Here is a 24,237-nt window from a genome sequence, read left to right as displayed (position 1 = left end):
TATAGAAATAAAATTTTGACAAAATTTTTTATAGAAATAAAATTTTTTATAAAAATAAAATTTTGACAAAATTTTTTATAGAAATAAAATTTTGAGAAAATTTTCTATAAAAATAAAATGTTGACCAAATTTAGAAATAAAACTTTGACAAAATGTTCTATAGAAACAAAATTTTGACAACATTTTCTATAGAAATAAAATGTTGACAAAATTTTATATAGAAATAAAAGTTTGACAAAATTTTTTATAGAAATGAAATTTTCAGAAAATTTTCTATAGAAATAAAATTTTGATTAAATTTCCTATAGAAAAAAAAATTGACAAAATTTTTTATAGAAAAGAAAATTTTGACTATTGAAATAAAATTTTGATTAAATTTCCTATAGAAAAAAAAAATTGACAAAATTTTTTATAGAAAAGAAAATTTTGACATTTTCTATAGAAAAGAAAATTTTTACAAAATTTTCTATAGAAATAAAATTTTGACAAAATTTTCGCTAGAAATCAAATTTTGACAAAATTTTCGATAGAAATCAAATTTTGACAAAAGTTTTCTATAGAAATAAAATTTTGACAAAGTTTTTTATAGAAATAAAATTTGACAAAATTGTCTATAGAAATAAAATTTTGAGAAAATTTTCTATAAAAAAAATGTTGACCAAATTTTCTATAGAAATAAAATTTTGACAAAATTTTCTATAGAAATAAAATTTTGACAAAATTTTCTATAGAAATAAAATTTTTTAGAACATTGTCTATAGAAATAAAATTTTGACAAAATTTTTTATAGAAATAAAATTTTTTATAAAAATAAAATTTTGACAAAATTTTTTATAGAAATAAAATTTTGAGAAAATTTTCTATAAAAATAAAATGTTGACCAAATTTAGAAATAAAACTTTGACAAAATGTTCTATAGAAACAAAATTTTGACAACATTTTCTATAGAAATAAAATGTTGACAAAATTTTATATAGAAATAAAAGTTTGACAAAATTTTTTATAGAAATGAAATTTTCAGAAAATTTTCTATAGAAATCAAATTTTCAGAAAATTTTCTATAGAAATAAAATTTTAACAAAAGTTTTCTATAGAAATAAAATTTTCAGATAATTTTCTATAGAAATAAAATTTTCTATAGAAATAAAATTTTCTGAAAATTTTCTATAGAAATGAAATTTTGACAAAATTTACTATAGAAATAAAATGCTGAGAAAATTTGTTGTAGAAATAAAATTTTGCCAACATTTTCTATAGAAATAAAATTTTCAGAAAATGTTCTATAGAAATAAAATGTTGAGAAATTTTTCTATAGAAATAACATTTTGAAAAAATTTTCTATAGAAATAAAATTTTGACAAAATTTTCTACAGAAATAAAATTTTAACAAAATTTTCTATACAAAAGAAAATTTTGACAAAATTTTCTATAGAAATAAATTTTTTTAGAACATTGGCTATAGAAATAAAATTTAGACAAAATTTTCTATAGAAATAAAATTTTGAGAAAATTTTCTATAGAAATAAAATTTTGAGAAAATTTTCTATAAAAATAAAATATTGACCACATTTTCTATAGAAATAAAATTTTGACAAAATTTTCTATAGAAATAAGATTTTGACAAAATTTTCTATAGAAATAAAATTTGGACAAAATTTTCTATAAAAGTAAAATTTTTTAGAACATTGTCTATATAAATAAAATTTTGACAAAATATGTTATAGAAATAAAATTTTGACAAAATTTTCTATAGAAATAAAATTTTGAGAAAATTTTCTATTAAAATAAAATGTTGACCAAATTTTCTATAGAAATAAAATTTTGAGAAAATTTTCTATAAAAATAAATATATATATAATTTTCTGCTGTATCTACTAACAAATTTCTTCGTCTTATTGTACGCAAGTTTAGGAAATTACAGACTATGTTGGCTTTCCGCAAAAAATGACTGATATCCTATTTTCAGCAGACATTCCGCTATTTTAGCAGGTTTTTCTTCTGTATCTTTTAACAAATTTCTTCGTTTTATTGTAATCGAGTTTGGAAAATAGCAGACAATGTTGGTTATTTCAACAAACAGTAACAGTTTTCCCTTTTCTGTAGACTTTCTGTTGTTTTTAGCAGACATTTTCTGCTGTTTCTCTTCACAAACTTCTTTGGGCATAGTTAACTTGAGCAGTTTAGTAGAAACCCATTTTTGTCGAGTGTATATCAACTAAACGAAATCTGTGTATCTTAATTAAATATGACATGAAAATCTCAAAAAAAATGTCCCAATACAATATAAACATCTAATCACGATATATAAATTTAATCATGTTTACACCTCCTAATAAACCATATCATTGGTCTCTGCCTGTGTGATACGCTAGGAATTTCATTGCTATAAAGACCTTAGCAATACTCACTAAGATATTTTGCTTGTAGACGACAAATCCATTCATAAGCTTATTCGGTAGTATTAAATAAAACAGCTTAGGAATAACAACATCCAAGTAACTAGAGCGGATACATACGAATCGGTTTAAAAAAGAGATTTAATTTTCTTGTGTATTATCCCAAGAGATTTGCGGAGGCGTAACTATGGTCGAAGAGGTGGAAAAGGGATTTTTGAAGCGTAATGCTAAGGCAAATGTAACTGGGGACACTTCAACTCGCCCGAAAGAGACTTGGGGCAATGACATAGAATTTCTATTTTCATGTATTTCCCTATCCGTTGGTTTGGGAAATATTTGGCGTTTTCCCTATATTGCATTTCAAAATGGTGGTGGAACTTTTGTGATACCATATCTAATTGTTCTCTTGATTATTGGACGTCCGGTTTATTATTTGGAGATATTGGTGGGCCAATTTTCGGGCAGAGGTTGCATCAAGGCATTCAATATGGCACCGATATTAAAAGGTATTTTTTCGTAACTTTGAAATTTTTTGAAAATCTCTGAATTTTTCTAACAACTTATAGGTGTCGCTGCTGGTCAGGTCTTGGCTACCACTGCATCCATAACCTATTATTCTAGTATAATGGCTTTAACATTGAGATTTCTAATAGCTTCATTTTCGAAAATTCTACCATGGAGCAAATGTAAACCGGAATGGGGTACAGAATGTTTGGAATATGTGGCAGGAAATGAATCAAACATAACTAAAGATGATATCATAAGGAAAATGTCACCAGCTGAATTATATTTTGAGTAAGATTTCTAAAGAAAAAAATTCCTTAAAACTAACATACATTTTGGATTTTTTTTTTTATTTTAGAAAAGAAATACTCCATGAATATGATCATATAAATAATGGTATTGGTTTACCTAATTGGGATCTTGTTGGATGTTTGGCTATATCATGGTTTATTATTGGAGGTGTTTTAATTAGAGGTAGGCTTTTGTTTTGGTGTTTTCGTCTTTTTTCACTACAGCACAATTTTTTGCATTACAAGGTGTTAAAAGTTCTGGCAAGGCTGCCTATTTTCTTGGTGTATTCCCGTATGTAGTATTAATTATTTTACTTATTAGAGCTGTAACATTACCAGGAGCCCTTGAAGGTATTATATATTTCTTTAAACCTCAATGGAGTGAGCTGCTAAATCCATTGGTAAGTAATCAAAAAAGCCAATAGTAAATATACTCAAAGAAAATTGTTATTAGACACATCAAAACAAATCTGCTAAAAAAGTAAAAAGTCTGAAAATAACCTCTGCCGTTTATTTCTATAGAAAAATTTCTTTTCTACAGCAAATTTTTCAAAATTTTCTCAAAACTTTATTTCTACAGAAAATTTTTCAAAATTTTCTCAAAATTTTGTTTCTATAGAAAATTTTCTCAAAATTTTATTTCTATAGAAAATTTTCTCAAAATTTTATTTCTATAGAAAGTTTGTCAAAATTTTATTTCTATAGAAAATTTTGTCAATATTTTATTTCCATAGAAAATTTTATCAAAATTTTATTTCTATAGATTATTTTATCAAAATTTTATTTCTATAGAAAATTTTGTCAAAACTTTATTTCTATAGAAAATTTTGTCAAAATTTTATTTCTAAAGAAAATTTTGTCAAATTTTTTCGGGAGGTTCAAGTGCAGTTCACTTTGGGTTGAGTGAATTACCCGAATTTATTCTGATAATTGGTTGATAGTTTTGCTGCAAGTAGAGGATGCTGATGAGGAATGTGGTAATTCCGAAACAGCTGTACATCCAACCATCTTGCAGTCTATAGGGCTTTGCCCAAATAAATTTGACAAGCATACTTTTCCTCTGTTGGTTAAGCTACACTTGTAGTTTAGTCAATGCATGGCTTCAAGCTGAGATCAAAAACAACAATAACGATTGAAGAGAAGCCAACAATAACAAACAAAACGAATGAAAAATTTTATTTCTATAGAAAATTTTGTCAAGATTTTATTTCTATAGAAAATTTTGTAAAAATTTTATATCTATAGAAAATTTTTTCAAAATTTTATTTCTATAGAAAATTTTGTCCAAATTTTCTTTTCTATAGAAAATTTTGTAAAATTTTTTTTCTATAGGAAATTTTATCAATTTTTTTTCTATAGGAAATTTTATCAATTTTTTTTTTCTATAGGAAGTTTTATCAAAATTTTATTTCTATAGAATATTTTATCAAAATTTTATTTCTATAGAAAATTTTGTCAAAATTTTATTTCTATAGAAAATTTTGTCAAAATTTTATTTCTATAGAAAATTTTGTGAAAATTTTATTTCTAAAGAAAATTTTGTCAAAATGTTATTTCTATAGAAATTTTTGTCAAAATTTTATTTCTATAAAAAAAGTAGAGGATGCTGATGAGGAATGTGGTAATTCCGAAACAGCTGTACATCCAACCATCTTGCAGTCTATAGGGCTTTGCCCAAATAAATTTGACAAGCATACTTTTCCTCTGTTGGTTAAGCTACACTTGTAGTTTAGTCAATGCATGGCTTCAAGCTGAGATCAAAAACAACAATAACGATTGAAGAGAAGCCAACAATAACAAACAAAACGAATGAAAAATTTTATTTCTATAGAAAATTTTGTCAAGATTTTATTTCTATAGAAAATTTTGTCAAGATTTTATTTCTATAGAAAATTTTGTCAAAATTTTATATCTATAGAAAATTTTGTCAAAATTTTATTTCTATAGAAAATTTTGTCAAAATTTTCTTTTCTATAGAAAATTTTGTAAAATTTTTTTTCTATAGGAAATTTTATCAATTTTTTTTCTATAGGAAGTTTTATCAAAATTTTATTTCTATAGAATATTTTATCAAAATTTTATTTCTATAGAAAATTTTGTCAAAATTTTATTTCTATAGAAAATTTTGTCAAAATTTTATTTCTATAGAAAATTTTGTGAAAATTTTATTTCTAAAGAAAATTTTGTCAAAATGTTATTTCTATAGAAATTTTTGTCAAAATTTTATTTCTATAAAAAAAAATAAAAATTTTCTCAGTATTTTATTTCTATAGAAAATTTGGTCAAAATTTTATTTCTATAGAAAATTTTGTCAAAATTTTATTTCTATAGAAAATGTTGTCAAAATTTGAATTCTACAGAAAATTTTTGTTTTTTGTAGAAAGTTTTGTCAAAATGTTCTTTTCTATAGGAAATTTTATTTCTATAGAAAATTTTGTCCAAATTTTATTTCTATAGAAAATTCTAAGAAAATGTTGTCAAAATTTTATTTCTATAGAAAATTTTGTCAAAATTTGAATTCTACAGAAAATTTTTGTTTTCGATAGAAAGTTTTGTAAAAATGTTCTTTTCTATAGAAAATTTTATCAAAATTTTATTTCTATAGAAAATTTTCTCAAAATTTTATTTCTATAGAAAATTTTGTAAATATTTTTTTCTATAGAAAATTTTCACAACATTTTATATCTATTGAAAATTTGTCAAAATTTTATTTCCATTTAACATTTTATTTCTAGAAGAAATTAATGGAGTACCTCTTGTTCTACCAATCATGTAAACAGATCTACCATTTTTGGTAGAATTCTACCAACTATGACAACCACACGAAAACATCTGAAAAATATATCTTTCTTAAATAATTCTCTAATAGAGCTACGTTGAAATCGTTCACAATGATCCCAGGGAAAAAATGTATTGCAGTGTTTGCTTTTTAGCAGAGTTTTTTTTTTGCAAGAGTGTAGTATCAGTTAAACATATCAATTTTGAGCTCCAATCTCCACATTTTACATTATAGGTCTGGTATGCTGCTGTTACCCAGGTATTTTTCAGTTTGGCCATATGTTTTGGAACTTTAATAACCTATGCCTCGTACAATAACTTTTCCCGAAATGTATACAAGTAAGTTTAAATATATCTTAGGAAAAATTTTGTGAATAATTTCATTGATTTACAGTGACATTGTTATTATAACCACCATGGATTCTTGTTCATCCATCATTGCTGGGTGTATTACTTTTGGTATTTTGGGTAATTTGGCTTTTCAAACTGGCAATACGGACATAGCAAATGTAGTTAAGGGTGGAGCTGGTTTAGCATTTATCTCATATCCAGATGCTATAGCAAAATTTGAATTTGTACCACAGGTAAGCTATTAAGGCTTTGCCCTCCATGTAGTACCTTAAAACACAACTACCTAATAGGCATTCGCGGTCCTTTTCTTTTTGATGTTATTTGTTTTAGGCATTGGTAGTACCGTGGGTATGGGTTCCTGTATATTGCGTGTAATCCGGGATCGTTTCATCACCATTCCCAATTGGCTGTTGGCCACATTTTTGGCCCTATTGGGTTTCGCGATTAGCATCATGTACATGTGTCCTGGAGGACAATTCATTTTGAATTTGGTCGATTTTTATGGTGTTTCCTTTACGGCTTTGATATTGGCCATAGGAGAGCTTTTGGCAATAGGCTGGGTCTATGGTAGGTATTAAAAAACTACTAAACTAATAAATCCAAAATATTTTCAATTAAATTGTCCTTATTGTCTAGGTGTAAAACGATTTTGCCAGGACATTAAATTTATGGTAGGTCTTAAAACTGGCATTTATTGGCGTTTATGCTGGGGTCTTATCACACCAGGTCTTATGTTGGCTGTACTCATCTATACTTTAGTGGATATGGAACCATTAACATATAAAAATGTCGATTACCCAGCTATAGCTCATTGTAATAATCAAATTTTTTTTTATTTTTATGAAGCCTATACAGACATTTTTACTCCAATTTTAGTTTTCGGTTGGTGTCTGGCTGCCTTGGGTCTATTACAATTGCCTGGCTGGGCTTTATATGAATTTTGTCAACAAAACCGAGATCACACTTTAAAAGAGGTGGAATTTTTTAACCTTTTCATACATACATATTGGTCTTAATCTAAAATCATTTCAATTTTATTTTACAGAAAATTTTGGGAATTTTTAAGCCATCCATTGACTGGGGTCCTTTGGATTTAAATATTCGCGAGGAATATGAGAACTATCGGAAAAATTTACAGAACAATTGTGAAGGAAGACGAAAAACTATTTTAGGCAAAATATATGATAATCTCTTTGCTTGATTTTATGAAAATATACGAAGCCCATACAATTAAAGTCTTCAGGATATACCAAGCATATTAAATCTTTTAATACATATTAGATTATTCAGAACCCCTTGGGGTAGGAAAGATTCAATTTCAATTTTTTTATTTCTATAAATTTTTTTTCTTTCAAAATTTTATTTTTATAGAAAATTTTGTCAAAATTTTATTTCTATAGAAAATTTTGTCAAAATTTTATTTCTATAGAAAATTTTGTCAAAATTTTATTTCTATAGAAAATTTTGTCAACATTTTATTTCTATAGAAAATTTTGTCAAAATTTTATTTCTATAGAAAATTTTGTCAACATTTTATTTCTATAGAAAATTTTGTCAAAATTTTATAGAAAAAATTTGTCAAAATTTTATTACTATAGAAAATTTTGTCAAAATTTTATTTCTATAGAAAATTTTGTCAAAATTTTATTTCTATAGAAAATTTTGTCAAAATTTTATTTCTATAGAAAATTTTGTCAACATTTTATTTCTATAGAAAATTTTGTCAAAATTTTATTTCTATAGAAAATTTTGTCAACATTTTATTTCTATAGAAAATTTTGTCAAAATTTTATAGAAAAAATTTGTATTACAGTTAGCCTGATACCGAAACAGGCAATTGACGTCCAAATGCATTATATCTAATTATACAATTATTTTTCGAGCTTTTATGGACAGATATAGATTAAGGAACATGGTTAAATTTGTCAAAATTTTATTACTATAGAAAATTTTGTCAAAATTTTATAGAAAAAATTTGTCAAAATTTTATTACTATAGAAAATTTTGTCAAAATTTTATTTCTATAGAAAATTTTGTCACAATTTTATTTCTATAGAAAACCTTTTAATAATTTTATTTCTATAGAAAACCTTTTAAAAATGTTATTTCCATAGAAAATTTTGCCAAATGTTATCTCTGTAGAAAATTTTTCAAAAAAGGTACGATTCTCGTTTTATAGAAAAACTTTGTCAACATTTTATTTCTATAGAAAATTTTGTCAAAATTTTATTTCTATAGAAAATTTTGTCAAAATTTTATTTCTATAGAAAATTTTGTCAAAATTTTATTTCTATAGAAAATTTTGTCAAAATTTTATTTTTATAGAAATTTTTTTCAAAATTTTATTTCTGTAGTAAATTTTGTCAAAATTTTATTTCTATAGAAAATTTTGTCAATTTTTTATTTCTATAGAAAATTTTCTGAAAATTTTATTTCTATAGAAAATTTTGTCAAAATTTTATTTTTATAGAAAATTTTATCAAAATTTTATTTCTATAGAAAATTTTGTCAAAATTTTATTTCTATAGAAAATTTTGTCAAAATTTTATTTCTATAGAAAATTTTGTCAAAATTTTATAGAAAAAATTGGTCAAAATTTTATTACTATAGAAAATTTTGTCAAAATTTTATTTCTATAGAAAATTTTGTCAAAATTTTATTTCTATAGAAAACCTTTTAATAATTTTATTTCTATAGAAAACCTTTTAAAAATGTTATTTCTATAGAAAATTTTGTAAAAATGTTATCTCTATAGAAAAAATTTTCAAAAAAGGTACGATTCTCGTTTTATAGAAAAACTTTGTCAACATTTTATTTCTATAGAAAATTTTGCCAAAATTTTATTTCTATAGAAAATTTTGTCAAAATTTTCTTTCTATAGAAAATTTAGTCAAAATTTTCTTTCTATAGAAAATTTAGTCAAAATTTCATTTCTATAGAAAATTTTATCAAAACTTTATATCTATAGAAAATTTTGTCAAAATTTTATTTCTATAGAAAATTTTATCAAAATTTTATTTCTTTAGAAAATTTTTTTCAAAATTTTATTTCTACAGAAAATCTTTTTAAAATGTTATTTTTATAGAAAATTTTGTCAAATTTTTTATTTCTATAGAAAATTTTGTCAAAATGTTATTTCTATAGAAAATTTTGTCAGAATGTTATCTTTGTTATTCTCGTCAGTAGGACTTCAATGATACTCATCTACCATCCGAATTCGGTAATTTAAGATGATTCAAAAAATATCTTCTTGCCCAAAGGTTGCCAAAAAGTATTCAACAAAAAGAAACCAATCATCAATAAATTCCGTGATCGTATACCAGCGATGGGGAAACAAGCGGAATTGGCTGAGATAACCATCTTCCTGCCAGATCACTACCTGTTAGTGAAGATGCCTTGGGCTACCAGAGATCTGCCCCATCTTCGATCAGCGACAGTGGCACACACTGATTCTATGTTCATTGTACATAAATGGAGAATTTGTTTCTAAATATTGAACAAGTCATTAACAACTTATATAAACAGTCTTATTTATTGATTTTTTGGAAATATTGAGTTTTTGTTTACAAACTTACAAAATAAATATACCACAAAACAAAAGCATTCTTAATTATCCTTTAATTTTATATCGCTAACCGATGTTTCTGCCAAATAAACTCGTTTGGTTATCAAAAAGTCACGCATTAATTTGAAAAATGTAAATTGATTGGTCAAAGTTATAAAACTTAATGATAAAATAAAATGCCATTCAATTGCATAGTAGAGCAAAGAAATACCCGACAATACTATACAGGCTTGAATAGCCGATAGACTGCCATAGATCACTGAGGGATTGTGGAAAAGTTTCTGAAAGCAAGAGATAAAGAAAATTAAAATATTGCGATATATTGCACGGACCAAAATGCTCACATAAAACCGCTCGTGCGTCACATTTCCAGGAATGGCCACAGTTACAGGACCTACACTACGATATAATTCCCCAGTAAATTTCACCACACTACTGGGGGCCCATAATGTACTTTTTATCCAATTTGAAACACTCAAAATGCTCTCAGCTCCAGGCCGTTCTTCCATTTTCAACCAATAGCCCAAGTGTACGGCAGCACGATGTAAAATATCGCTATATTTTGAAGGAAAGCTGAATACAGTACAGCATTGGAAAACACTGAGGAACACCAATACTATATGCTGTGAAGCCCACAAGACATTATAGTGGACGGCATGAGCAAAATAACAGGGAAGAAAGGCAGAATAATAGGTGTTAAAAAGTGAAGTGAAGATGACTTGTTTGAAGCGACAATTGAAATCATTGCGTAAAACATCGATTTCAAAACGTATGCCATTTGGATTTGCCGAACAACAGTGCAAGGGAAATCCATTGAAATAGGCTCCTCCTTTGATTTCATAATTGAAACGCAAAAAGGGTTCCAAAGCTAAACCAAAAGCCAAAAAATAAACTATAAATCTGAAAATACATTTTGCCATTAGTAATTCATCTCTTGTGATCTAAACAATTTGTTGAACTTACGGATAGATCAAAAGAAATATGGACAAATAATTTCGATTGTTGTACATCATTACAATGCAGGTAACTGGCAAAGTCAATATCAGCACTTCTAAGATATATTTGAAAATTTTACTCATACTCTGAAATTGTGGAGGTAACAAATAGTACAATCCCTTAAGCGAAAGACAATAAACAATGCGCCGTCCATTCATCACCAATATCAATAGTATTAGGTGTGGATTAACATGTTGCAGATTCTATAAAAGAAAGCCAAACAATAATTAGCCTGAACCCATAAATGGAAGGCTGTAGCAGAACTTACGACTGTATTTGTTATTTGGACTTGTTGTTGGGGTAGCCACCAATTTGTGCGATACACATTAATGAATTGCATGGCTGCTACACAAGAGGTAAATAAGAACATTATAAGTTCGTTCAATAGCTCTGATGATGAGGCCGGATCTGGGAATGGTATATGTTTTGGCATAGGTGTTACATTTGTCTGCTGCTGACCAGCATGGTCATCTTCTTCTCTGTTATTATCCCTCATAATTAAAGCAATTGATGGGAGAAGTAACGACGCGTTAATTTCATGTTTTTTCTAATCCAAAACAACGTAAACAAACTGAATAGCAAACAGATGTTTTGCATAGAGCATTGCATGCAAGGCATAGTTTACTGTTATTTATTGAGAGAATAATAACACACCACTAGATGGCACTAAAGTTCCCGTTATCAAAGGCTTGTATAATGTATGTGTTTTGCCCTAAGAAAGACCTTTTTAGATTTTTTTACAAAACTCCAGACGTTTGAAAGGGCTTGGAATTGTCGTGTGAAAAATATAATACGAAACAACACAAAACGGTACCCACCTAGAGACCCGTATCAAGTTTGTGTTGTACAGGGGAAAATCGAAAGATTGTATTGCTACTTTTCTTTACTGCCACTGGTGCAATAGTTAACATGCCCACCTTGCATACATAGGGTCGTGGGTTCAAACCTAGTTTCGGTCGAACACCAAAAAGTTTTTCAGTGCTTCAAAGTGGTTTCAACGCAATATGGAACGCCGTTCGGACTTGGCTTTGTTATTGAGCTAAACATAGAATCGGGCAGTACTCACTGATAAGAGAGAAGTTCACCACTGTGGTATCACAATAGACAGCATAGTCTAATTGAGCCTGAAATATCGGGCAGCCACTATACCTAACCTTATTGTTATTTTAAAGGAAAAAAAAACTTATTAAATTGATGCTTTGAATCATATCCTTCAACATAGGCTAGGCCGTATCTTCTTATTTTGGCTTTCCCGCCTACATACAAAGGGTTCAATCCCTGTTTCGATGCAATATCAAAAATGTTTTCAACGGTTTTTTAGTAATGCTGTTAAAATTTCTCTATGATTCAATGCTTCTCAAAGTGAACCCACCATAGTGTCAAACGCTGTTGGGTATCGACTATAAAAATGATGTCCCTAACCTAAGCAAATTCCCAAGGCGCATGATAAAGACAAGACTCAATAGAGCTAAGCATTTGTTGCGCTTGCAAGAACTTGATTCGGTGATATTTCGAACATAATATTTTCTTCACTTAATGAAGCGGAATTCGATCTTACTAAAGGCCACAAGAAGCAATCTTAAATATCAAGCTGTGGCGTGGCCACCGAAGACCGCCCTCCAATCGTTTTTATTGAGCCTAGCGTTAATGAATAGCTACATATAATAGGAAAACAATTTGGAAACTGGTTTTGAGCCTTAAGCACGAACATGATTTTTGCAATTTTCGGTTTATATGTACTACGTTATTGTGCCGTGTCCAAAGTCTATGATTTACGACCGATTTTTTATACCCTCCATCATAGGATGGGGGTATATTAACTTTGTCATTCCGTTTGTAACACATCGAAATATTGCTCTAAGACCCCATAAAGTATATATATTCTGGGTCGTGGTGAAATTCTGAGTCGATCTAAGCATGTCCGTCCGTCCGTCCGTCTGTTGAAATCACGCTAACTTCCGAACGAAACAAGCTATCGACTTGAAACTTGGCACAAGTAGTTGTTATCGATGTAGGTCGGATGGTATTGAAAATGGGCTCGGTTCACTTTTACGTATAGCCCCCATATAAACCGATCCCCAGATTTGGCTTGTGGAGCCTCTAAGAGAAGCATATTTCATCCAATCCGGTTGAAATTTGGTACATGGTGTTGGTATATGGTCTCTAACAATCATGCAAAAATTGGTCCACATCGGTCCATAATTATATATAGCCCCCATATAAACCGATCCCCAGATTTGGCTTGCGGAGCCTCAAAGAGGAGCAAATTGCATCCGATCCGGCTGAAATTTGGTACATGGTATTTGTATATGGTCTCTAACAACCGTGCAAAAATTGATCCACATCGGTCCACAGCGTTACCGCAACTTAAGTAATTCGATTGTGGATGGCAGTGTTTAGATGAAGTTTCTACGCAATCCATGATGGAGGGTACATAAGCTTCGGCCTGGCCGAACTTACGGCCGTATATACTTGTTTTTTATTTGAGTATCTTGCTCTGTAAAATGACCTAAATAGAAAAAAATGGCTTATTGGGCAGCCATCACCGAGCAATGGCGTTCTGCATCCATACTGGAATATTTTTTATCTTGCTCTGAAAATTACCTAAATAGAAAAGTACATGGGACTGTGATGAAATGAAGTGCCGAACATGATTTTTGCAATTTTCGGTTTTGCAATGTTCGGTTTACGACCGAATTTTTCGACGTTGGACACGGCAAAATAACGTAGTGCACATAAAATTTCAAAAATTATGTTCGGCCTTTCTTTAATCACACACTGGCTGCCCAATAAGCCAGTCCAATGCACTTTTCTATTCAGGTCATTTTATAGAGCAAAATAAAAACTAAAAATATTCCAGTATGGATGCAGAACGCCATTGCTCGATGATGGCTGCCCAATAATCCATTTTTTTTTCTATTTAGGTCATTTTACAGAGCAAGATACTCAAATATATGTCGGGGTGCATACAAAACGCCATTAATGACTCAGAATTGTCAAGGCAGAAGGTACGGTGTATTCGGAAATTGAAATTAACACCACACATTTTTGTTAATTGAATCAATAAAAGATATAGTTTTCACACAAAAAAGTATGACACTTTTTCACCTCTCAGTAATGCTGATCAGTGATTACAATGAATTGATAGTCTCAAGTCAGCCTGAAATATCAGGCTGCCACTATACTCCTAACCCAAACAAGTACCATGCCAAACTAAATCGGTTAACATTGAATCAACAAAAAATATATTTTTCACACAAAAAAAAATATAATACATTTTCGTTTCAGATACCATGTATCATGCCAAAATCGGTTAATAATTTTTTAAATAATTTTTGAAAAAAAAAACATGAGACATATCTAAATCAAATTAGATGTTTTGCACGTTTAAGTGTATATCAGGGCATTTCCGTGTTCTAGGTATACAAAAGTCGAAAGTCTACTCTTTGACTTTTTGTCGAAAAAAATCGAGGTCAACTTTTTGTAATTTTTAAATTTGAAAGACAAAATCGACTAATTTAACTGTAATGCGATAGGCCATAATCGGCTTTTTATATCGACTAAAGTCGACTAATCAACTTGCAACGATAAAAGGTCGGTACAAGGTTCGGTTTTCACACCAAAAAACTAAATGGGTCGTGCAAACATATATAAGACAAAAAAAGGATTATATTTTTTATCAAATCTTCAACGGGGTGTAGATATATTTTTTCTTGAAAGTTGCGACTCCAAAAGTCTTCTTTCTCAAAACAAAATAAGTCAAAAAAGGGTTTAAATCATTTTTATACCCTTCACCACTACTGTGGTACAGGGTATAATAAGTTTGTGCATTTGTATGTAACGCCAAGAAGGAGTAATCATAGACCAACCTTTTAGTATACGGATCGGCTTAGAATTAAATTCTGAGTCGATTTAGCGATGTCCGTCTGTCTTTGTGTCTGTTGGTGTATTTTTGTGTGCAAAGTACAGCTCGCAGTTTTAGTCCGATTGTCCTAAATTTTGGTATAGGGTCCTGTTTTGGCTCAAAGACGATCCCTATTGATTTTGGAAAAAATCGGTTCAGATTTAGATATAGCTGCCATATATATTTTTCACCGATCTGGTCATAATTGGCGTGTATATCAACCGATCTTCCTCAAATTCCGTACATCCGAATATTTTATGAGTCTCGAAAAACTTGCAAAATATCAGCCAAATCGGTTCAGATTTAGATATAGCTCCTATATATAGCTTTCGCCCGATTTACACTCATTTGCCCACAGAGGCCAATTTTTTGCTCCGATTTAGATGAAATTCTGCATAGGGAGTAGAATTAGCATTGTAACTATGCGTGCCAAATTTGGTTGAAATCGATTCAGATTTGGATATATCTCCCATATATAGCTTTCGCCCGATTTACACTCATATGACCACAGAGGCCAATTTTTTGCTCCGATTTAGTTGAAATTTTGCACAGGGAGTAGAATTAGCATTGTAGCTATGCGTGCGTGGTTCAGATTTAGATATAGCTCCCATATATATGTTTTTCTGATTTCGACAAAAATGGTCAAAATACCAACATTTTCCTTGTAAAATCACCACTGCTTAATCCAAAAGTTGTAAAAATGACTCTAATTTCCCTAAACTTCTAAAGGTTGAATTACACACCATGCGTCAATCCGTGCGTTGATGGAAGGGTTGATTTTTTTCTGTTTGCGGCAGACTATTCGAGCTTTCGATTTCAAAGAGAAATTTCAACTCTTCAATCATCGGACGCATTTAACGCGTTGAACGCATGGTATGTAATTCTACCTTAATACATATAGATCGAGCGATAAATCATAAACAAACTTTTGTGAAGTTTCCTTAAAATTGCTTCAGATTTAAATGTTTCTCATATTTTTTTTACTAATATTGTGTTCCACCCTAGTGCATTGGCCGACTTAAATTTTGAGTCTATAGATTTGTAGAAGTCTATCTAATTCTGTCCAGATCGAGTGATATTTAAATGTATGTATTTGGGACAAACCTTTATATATAGCCCCCAACACATTTGACGGATGTGATATGGTATCGAAAATTTAGATCTACAAAGTGGTGCAGGGTATAATATGGTCGGCCCCGCCCGACTTTAGACTTTCCTTACTTGTTTCTTATTACAATTGGTTAGGTTGATAAATAAGAAACATATGATATAAGCTAAAGTTCTGACAATGGGAAAATGAGAGTCCAACATTGATCGATTTTTCCAAGATTTAAAGTTTTTTTCCTTGTCCCAAAAATTATGCTGTATCAAAATTGTTTAAGAATGGCTACCACTACCTTATGACGAATATATGTATGACCGGGACCAGATAGAGTCGGAATGTGGTAGGCTGGGGTCTAGAGCCAAAATTTCTGGTATATTCATATTCGCTCAGATCAAAGCGATCAAGGTTAGGTTAGATATCAAACTACAACATATAAGGGTTTCGGGGTGTAGAATTTAATGACAATTACTGCCTGTGAATTTTCGGAAAGATTCCCCTTCCAACCAGACCAAATGTTTGTAAATTAAAAAAACAGTTTTAAGCCATGCTTTTCAAATTCCCTAAAACAATACTATCCTATATATAATAATAAACTATTACAAAATTTCACAACATAATAATAATTTAATTCACACAAAACCCCCACTTTGTTTCAAGATGAACATCAAAAAGGAGAATACATTTGCATTTCATGAATAGAGTATTAAAATTTAACAATACAAAAAAAGTTATTGCTATGCTTATCGATAAATATTAATTCTTATTTCTAATTAAATTCCAAGAACTACCTTGGGCATGATCTTTTATATCAATACCATGTTGACGTAGACAATCTCTCAAATCATCACAAACTTCAAACAAGACCTTATTCTTATCACTCAGAGCACGTTCACGTATCAATTTCCGTGTATTCAGTATGTCATCCAACAAACCATTAAAATCCAAATTATCCTGAACATTTATGGCTTGACTTTGCAAAGTTTCAGCAAAACCAAATGATTGCAATACATGGTCCACATAGTTGCTAACAGCGGCCACAGCATCCAAAGATGTTGCGGTAATTAATAAATCCCCATCTTTGGGATTTGTATTTATACATCTACTAATTCCCGATATTTGATCCAGAAGAATATTTATACAACGTGCTGTATCGAAATCATCGCGAATGCAATAATCTATATTGGATTTGCAATAATTGAGATTATGTATAATGGATGATGATATCATATTTGATCCGATTTTCTTGCCCGTCAAGTAGGCAGTGCAGTCAGATTTAAATGTGTAGAATTTCTTTAAGGTATTACGGGCAGTTTCCATCATTTCATCACTGTATTCCATGGAATTTTTATAGTTGGAAAGGACACAGGCCATACGAAAATCTTCGCTAGTATAATGCTCTAACATTTCGCTAATGGCAATTGTATTTTTCAAAGATTTGGACATTTTCTCACCTTGACCTTTAATATTTAAGTGACCAGTATGCATCCAATAGTTTACCCATTGTCGGGTGTTGTGAAAAACACAACTTTGGGCTTCCTCGTTTTCATGATGAGGGAATTTCAAATCCAAACCGCCAGCATGTATATCCACACTTTTACCAAATATCATATTAGCCAGAGTACTGCATTCAATATGCCAACCGGGGCGACCCATACCCCAAGGAGAAGACCATGACGGTTCTGTTTCGGTTTTACGTGCCTTCCAAAGAGCAAAATCCATTGAAGCCAACTTTTGATGTTTTTCCGCCTCCGTAGTCGAATCGGAGCTAACTTCATCCATATTCAAATTTTGTAGTTTTCCATAAATGGGAAATTGTCTAACATCAAAGTATACCGATGAATCCTTGCCGACATAAGCACATTTTTTCTTAATAATATCCTCAATGTAGGCAATAATCTTGGGCATGTGATCTGTAACACGTACTTTTATATTCGGTTCACTCACATTCAGCTTTCTCAAATCTGACCAAAATTCCAATTCGTATTGACGTGAGATGTCACGCCAATTTTTCCCACTTTCCTGACTCTTTCGTATAATCTTATCATCAATATCAGTTATGTTCATGGCGGTTACGACATTAAAATTGAAATAATTTTTAAGGATACGTTGTATAATGTCCAACTTAACGTAGCAACTGGCATGTCCTAAATGCGAGGAATCATAGACCGTGGGGCCGCAGCTATACCATGTTATATAGTTTTCATGGGGTAAAATAAGAGGAACTTGTCGTCTTGCCGAACAATTGTAGACGCGAATTCCTGTGTCAACACCGGGTGGTTTAAACCAGTGATGTTGAGTACACATGGCTCGCGAGGGGTTAAATTTAAATGCAGCTAAAGGCAATGCCTTGCTAAAAGCCAATATGAATTTGGCCAAAAAAATATGAATTACCTTGTAAATTTTATAGAATCTTTATTAACACTTACCTAATTTTCAGCATTTTGTGTTGAGTTGTTTGTTATTTGTTGATATTCTCCGATTGCAAGTTATTTAAATGCACGTAAACAATCAATTGCGGCTTTTTATCGCTGACAAGTGCACAGATGACTGAAATGGAAATTTTTTGACAGCTGCACCAAAAATGCGTAGTATGGCAACACCATACGACTTCTTTTGTAATTGTTTTGCTTCCAGAACAATATTTTCTTAAATTGTTCTTTAAATTGTTCTTTCATAAACACTCAGTAAAAATGATGCGATATGAGGAAAACGAGAAACTGGCTGATACATCAGCGTGTGCTGGCGTAAGGGCAGATTTAAAAATGTGTCTTTTGGAAAGTGATTGTTGCAAAAAGGTAAGTAAGTAATCGTTCATTGGACCATCATGGTCGATGAGAACTGACTTCTTTAACTTTTTAATCCAGGATAAACGTACTCCCCGAGAATGCCTACAATCTAATTTGGTTCCCGAGGAATGCCAAGTTCTCCGAAATACATTTTTCGAATGTAAAAGATCTTTGGTAGGAGCTTTTAACAAATTTTGTAAATTTGACAGAATTCTAATTGCAAATGTATTGTTTTGATTATAGCTCGATAACCGGATGCGTTTTAGGGGTCATAAAGGCTATTAATCTTGTTTTATGTATTAAATTATTAAATATATTAATTTTTGTTAACAATATATTATATTAAACAATTCTTTTGATTTTTGTGGCAGAAGCCGGGTTGTTATGGCATAAGCTAAAACGTAGGGAATCCAAACCGGAGAGTTAGAGGATAAGCATTAATACACATGGCTATTTCGCTAATACGTGAGCCGTTGTAACTGTTCAGGGTTTTCATTGCTGTCGATAACGTAGTTGCCATGTACTTATAGTACATTATGTCCGTCGATAACACAGTATTGTTATATATTTCTTATGCGAGCAAAATTTAAACAATCGATAATAACTCCTCATGGGATTTTCGTTAGCACAGAAAAACATTTCTCGCGGGCTAGAGATGTCATATCGGACAAAATGTAGACAATCGTTAACATTGTGTGAACGAAATCTTCGTAAACAAAACGGCTTATGTATTTCTTATGGTTACTACAAATTTTACTAGAATTTAAAAAAAAAATACATGGCAGTATTGGAACATGGAACGGACACAGGAAATCGTTTCGAAAATTTACTATGGAATCTAGTTGGGCTAAATATTGTTCTATGGCTGTGAAACCTGTTGTATAAACCCCTGGGTAGAACTATGTTCCACAAGAAAAATTATGACTTAAAACGTACACATTTTTATTAAGATAATGAAGGCAAAAGTCTAAAGCATCAAATGTCCATTGCAATTTAATGATAGTAAAGGTTTACATGTTCTTCTTCTTCTAAATCTTCTTCTAAATTTTTAATGACAAATTTCAATAAAATTAACGTTAAATTTAATGGTTTTGAATTCCTTATGTAATTTTAAATATAAATAATTAAATAAAAAATAGATTTTGAGGAATTTTAGGGCTCTAAGAACGCCAATGACAGATACGAATTCAACTCATTTTGAGACGCTATTGTTTGAAATCCAATCTATTACGTTCTCCCGCATTTGAAATCCATTTGAATTCATACATCAGCTGCAAAATTATCTTTATTGGTATTTGTTTACATTTTATTGTGAATGGTGATGTTCCGTTGTGAATGGCAAAGTATACTAGCCGCCATTATTTGAAGTAACTTATTTTTAATCCAAACTAAGAAGAGGAAGCAGCCAAAACAAGCGCGTCCATGAAGTATTGGAATTTGTATTTCGTCTCGTTGAATGTTTGTGTTCTGACTAAGGTGAATATAATTGCATATGTTGACTGAACTGCATTTGCCTGACCAGATTTATATGTAGTTTTTTATACTTAGTTGCAAAACTGCTGTTTAGGGGATTTAAGCGTTCCTCCTTCCAACTGATATTTTCACTGCATCACCAATATAGTTAAAAAAGAGATATAATTGTATTAAAATGAGTGATTACCGAAGATCTTTATACAAGGAGCGGAAGGAAGTATTGTCACCGCAACAACACAATAGGATAAATCGCAAACTACAGGAAGCCAATCGTAATAAAAATAGAAGGGACCAATTTCAGCTTTCCAGGCAAATATCAATCAGTCCAACACCACAACACAAAAAATATGATGCTGAAAAGGAGAATAAGGAAATTGAAGAAACAAATAATGTTGTGGTTCAAAAAGAAGAAGAAGAAATACACAGGAAAAAAGCCAAGGTTGTTCCTACAGCCCGAGATCCTGCGAAGATTAAGAAGCAAGAAGCTTTTATTCTACGTTTTCTGGATTGGAGAGACAAGAAGAAAGCTATGCAGGAAAAGAAAAAAAGTGAGGCATTAAAAAAGAAGCCCTTCGTATCGGCAGTTAGCAAAGACACCGGTTTTGGAAGTAGTACAAACTCTTTGACGGTGGCAACCACATCAGCAGTAGGGACCAGCCACGCATCCTTTATACCCAAGGGTCATCATCAAGGGTTTCAACCTCCTGAGGGACTGAAGAATCCTATGGATATTGTAAGTTCACTTTTTAGGGTTTTTTGTTTCTATAAAAGTAATAAAGTAAATGTGATGCATTGGGGTAGCCATATGCTTGCATTTTTGTACATACCCTATGTATGTGTGTGAGTTTGAAAAACACCCTAATTGAAGGCATTTGGGTTGTATGCATATTCAAGTATTAAAGGGTCCTTATGTTATTCTGATATCCCACATTATTGTGAGCGTGTACAATCATTTTTATGTGTATAAAAATGTGCCTAACGTCAATATCGTTCCTAGATCTCTCGTTATACAGTGAGTCCATCTAGCGGGAATCCTTTTGGCATAATACACCTTTACACATAGATGACGAACTGCACTATGCTTTTACCTTTATAAAAAGTGATTAGTTTGTAATTAATTTCTTCTATCCATTCTCAGGTCAAGGAAAAAGTTAAAAGTCGGCAATCTATATATACAGTAGTTCCAACACCACCCAAGAAGAAATCTAACTGCCTCGATGAAAATACATCAAAGAAAATAAATGTTGCCCGGAAAGTTTTACCCACAACGACATGCTTTCCTACGAAAGTGGTTAAACCAGTTGCTAATAAAACGCCCTCTCGCCCTGAGCCAACCACGGGGAATAATCCAAGTGGAACAAAACACAAAGTGGTGCCATCGACAAGTTCATCTACAAAATCCAGCACAAAAGTTCCAAAGAATTTAGTTACAAACTTGCAAAGTAAACCCGAAACAAATTCGGCTTCGAAAAACCCTAAACCACAAATTGTAAAACCTATTTTGCCACAAACACGAGCTTACAAAATGCCACCACCATCTCAGGGGGTTGTGAAGAAATCTACTGCATCCGCATCTGCAGCTGCAGCTGCTAAGAAAGCTGATGTTCCACAAATAAAAATAACAAAACCGAAATATCCATTGTCCGCAAAGCGAACAACTGAGAAAGTTGTCAAAAAACGGCTAAGTAAATCTCCTCAAAAAACACAGAAAAATGCCCGCTTAGCTCAGCCTATGAAAGCAAAAAAACCTGTGAAACCACCATCAGGGTCATCGACTAAACTTCTAAATTTAATGGTTACCCAAACTAACGGTCTAGTCGCCGATATGATCATACAAACTCCAAAAGATTTCACCAATGCCATACATTTCGATGATTTTGTTACATCAACAAAACTTAAGAACTCATCTCAAACATTGGAAGTAGATGGGGTCAGCCCCATTGAAACCTTAGCAAAAAGGTCCAGTCATTCTGCTTCAGCAAAAAGAAATCTTTTAAAAGAAACGACAGACATAACTAAGAATCCCTGCGGGACAAGTGACTTTAATAAACCGTTGCCTACATCACTTATTGGCAAAAAATACAACTTCATAAGATATTCTGATGTTAATGTATCCATTGAAGATTGTGTCGATAAAGCAGATGATATCGAATACAAAGCAAAGGCCAATAGTGATGGAAGTCCGAATCGGGTTAATAATGATCGTACTTTGACCGCAGAAAAAGTTGCAGATGAGGAGAGAACGCCCACTAAACAGCCAAATGTTGAAGATGATAAACCAATTAATTATCTCAGTCCATTTGTAAGTGTTAGTCGTGGAAAGGTCAGCCTAAAGAAAGAGAAAGAAAAGCGTAATAGTATTTATTTGGCAACCACTGGTGAGGATGGAGTCCAACCTTTGGAGGAAACTAAAATTACTATAGCAGAGCAACTAACATCACCCCAATACTCCGCCGAAGTTCGCAGAACTGTAGAGGCTGTACGTTACTTCCGAAAACAATTACAAGAAGAAATTGATAGACTTCATCAGCAATGTGATGTATGGGAAGAATATAAAGCGGCCAATTTAGAGAAACTACAATCAGCCAATTGTGATGATATGATTGATGTAGCTATAGGGCAAACTAGATTGTTAACTAGCAAAAAGTTCATGCAATTCAAGGGATTAATCGATCGTTGTGAAGCTCGAGCAACCGGTATAGGAGATGTGCCAGACGATGGTAGTGAAAAAACAAAAAATGTTGAGGCTGTGGACTTGGAAGGCTTCTGGTCTATGTTGGGCATTCAAATCGACAATCTGGAAAAACGTTTTGAAAATTTGAATCGTTGGAAAGCCAACGATTGGCTAGATCCCGACGAAACAAAGCCTAAGGAAAAGAAGCCTAAAAACCTGACGAAGGTTAAAAAGGCAGCTGCAGCCCCTGCCAAGGCCAAACCCAACTCGGCCTTGCAACAAATGTTGCGTAAAAAGCAAGCGGAAATGCGTATGAAGAAGGCAAATAACTTACTTGTAAATACGGATGATGTTATTTTAACACCCTCCAAAGTAAGAGATCGAAAGTATTTCTCTCCTGCAGCCACGGTGGTATCTATACCTTCTTCAAATCGCAGATTGTCAACTTTACAGCTTGAAAATATTACTCAAGGTTCGCCGAACAGAAGAGTATCATTATTAGCACGTAAGAATTCCAATGACTCACCCAATCGCAGAATGTCTTTGTTGACACGTAAGAACTCCCAAGATACACCCAATCGTAGAAACACACTTATGATGGCTCGCAAAACCTCCCAAGATTCACCTAAACTTACAAAGTCTATTCTAGAGTTTCGGGAAGCTCTCGATAATGTCCTGAACGATCGAGCAACAGAGCATCAATCAAATGGGAAGATGCAAAACAATGATGAGACCTTTAACTCACCTGTGGTGAAGACACGAAAATCTATTCTAAAAACACCTGGCACTGGCAGAACCATATTAAAAAATGTAGTATTTAACGAGAAGTTACGTGTGAAAAAATTCAAATTTATAATTAACAATGATGACGATAATAATGATATCGATCAAGAATCCAATGCCTCAAATGAGGAAGATCTAAAGAGAAATGAACAAGGTATTTAAGAATTAAAAAGCTTATGTTTGAAATAATACTATAGGACCTCGTGTTTCTTATTTTCAGGCTCCAATGAGGAATCTGATACGGAAGCTGGTCCCGAAAAACTTGGTATTTATAGGCTCAGAAATCGCAAAGTTCGTTTGCGTCCCTCTTCCGAAATAGTTATACCTAAATAAACATAATAGTTAATTTTTAATTTTCCCTTATTATGGTAATATTTTATATTGTTTTTTGTTTATGAATTCATCATTTACGTTTTGACTTTATTTTATTGTTTACTATTCATATCTGATTTAATAATTCCATATGTATGTACATGTGTAATATCACAGACATTATTGCTGTTACTTTTTTCCAATGTAGATGCTCTTGGATATGTGCTTAATTTTATGGGTGTTTATTGTTTGTCCTAAACTTTTTTATATCTCTTATATATATATAGACTAAATAATACGGACTTTTATATATAATTTTG

General features: G+C 31.2%; 5 protein-coding genes across 7 annotated transcripts; 3 read left to right on the top strand and 2 right to left on the bottom strand.

The window, feature by feature from the left end:
* Window positions 1–2,412: 2,412 nt before the first annotated feature.
* On the top strand, window positions 2,413–7,582 carry List (Lithium-inducible SLC6 transporter). Of its 2 annotated transcripts, XM_075312586.1 has the most exons (10): window positions 2,417–2,902; window positions 2,963–3,191; window positions 3,259–3,374; window positions 3,437–3,591; window positions 6,204–6,307; window positions 6,363–6,552; window positions 6,610–6,886; window positions 6,956–7,132; window positions 7,196–7,293; window positions 7,365–7,582. In XM_075312586.1, the coding sequence occupies exons 1-10, from the start codon at window positions 2,584–2,586 to the stop codon at window positions 7,518–7,520; spliced, it is 1,821 nt and encodes a 606-aa protein (XP_075168701.1). In that variant the 5' UTR covers window positions 2,417–2,583; the 3' UTR covers window positions 7,521–7,582. The 2 variants fall into 2 exon arrangements, with proteins under 2 accessions (XP_075168702.1, XP_075168701.1); XM_075312587.1 differs by lacking the exons at window positions 6,956–7,132; window positions 7,196–7,293; window positions 7,365–7,582 and having other exon boundaries at window positions 2,413–2,902; window positions 6,650–6,840.
* A 2,250-nt stretch (window positions 7,583–9,832) lies between these two features.
* Window positions 9,833–11,463, bottom strand: LOC142238135 (transmembrane protein 39A). Its single transcript, XM_075309688.1, has 4 exons — window positions 11,149–11,463; window positions 10,848–11,083; window positions 10,229–10,784; window positions 9,833–10,165 (listed from the first exon to the last, which is right to left on the bottom strand). The coding sequence occupies exons 1-4, from the start codon at window positions 11,374–11,376 to the stop codon at window positions 9,926–9,928; spliced, it is 1,260 nt and encodes a 419-aa protein (XP_075165803.1). The 5' UTR covers window positions 11,377–11,463; the 3' UTR covers window positions 9,833–9,925.
* A 5,030-nt stretch (window positions 11,464–16,493) lies between these two features.
* On the bottom strand, window positions 16,494–18,486 carry CysRS-m (cysteine--tRNA ligase-like protein, mitochondrial). Its single transcript, XM_075309687.1, has 2 exons — window positions 18,316–18,486; window positions 16,494–18,239 (listed from the first exon to the last, which is right to left on the bottom strand). Exons 1-2 carry the CDS (start codon window positions 18,327–18,329, stop codon window positions 16,643–16,645), a joined length of 1,611 nt encoding a protein of 536 aa, XP_075165802.1. The 5' UTR covers window positions 18,330–18,486; the 3' UTR covers window positions 16,494–16,642.
* LOC142238136 (cytochrome c oxidase assembly factor 5) lies at window positions 18,479–19,025 on the top strand. Its single transcript, XM_075309689.1, has 3 exons — window positions 18,479–18,684; window positions 18,754–18,849; window positions 18,919–19,025. Exons 1-3 carry the CDS (start codon window positions 18,580–18,582, stop codon window positions 18,958–18,960), a joined length of 243 nt encoding a protein of 80 aa, XP_075165804.1. The 5' UTR covers window positions 18,479–18,579; the 3' UTR covers window positions 18,961–19,025.
* Window positions 19,026–20,024: 999 nt separating this feature from the next.
* Window positions 20,025–24,232, top strand: mars (guanylate kinase-associated family member mars). Of its 2 annotated transcripts, none has more exons than XM_075310575.1 (4): window positions 20,025–20,151; window positions 20,210–20,881; window positions 21,287–23,759; window positions 23,826–24,232. In XM_075310575.1, the coding sequence occupies exons 2-4, from the start codon at window positions 20,324–20,326 to the stop codon at window positions 23,936–23,938; spliced, it is 3,144 nt and encodes a 1,047-aa protein (XP_075166690.1). In that variant the 5' UTR covers window positions 20,025–20,151; window positions 20,210–20,323; the 3' UTR covers window positions 23,939–24,232. The 2 variants fall into 2 exon arrangements, with proteins under 2 accessions (XP_075166690.1, XP_075166691.1); XM_075310576.1 differs by having other exon boundaries at window positions 20,030–20,151; window positions 20,224–20,881.
* Window positions 24,233–24,237: the final 5 nt, after the last annotated feature.

The sequence above is a fragment of the Haematobia irritans genome, chromosome 5, assembly GCF_050003625.1.
Source record: "Haematobia irritans isolate KBUSLIRL chromosome 5, ASM5000362v1, whole genome shotgun sequence".
In the NCBI taxonomy this organism is placed as follows: Eukaryota; Metazoa; Arthropoda; class Insecta; order Diptera; family Muscidae; genus Haematobia; species Haematobia irritans.
Note: the sequence above shows the minus strand (reverse complement) of the source record. Positions and strands in the feature narration are given on the sequence as shown.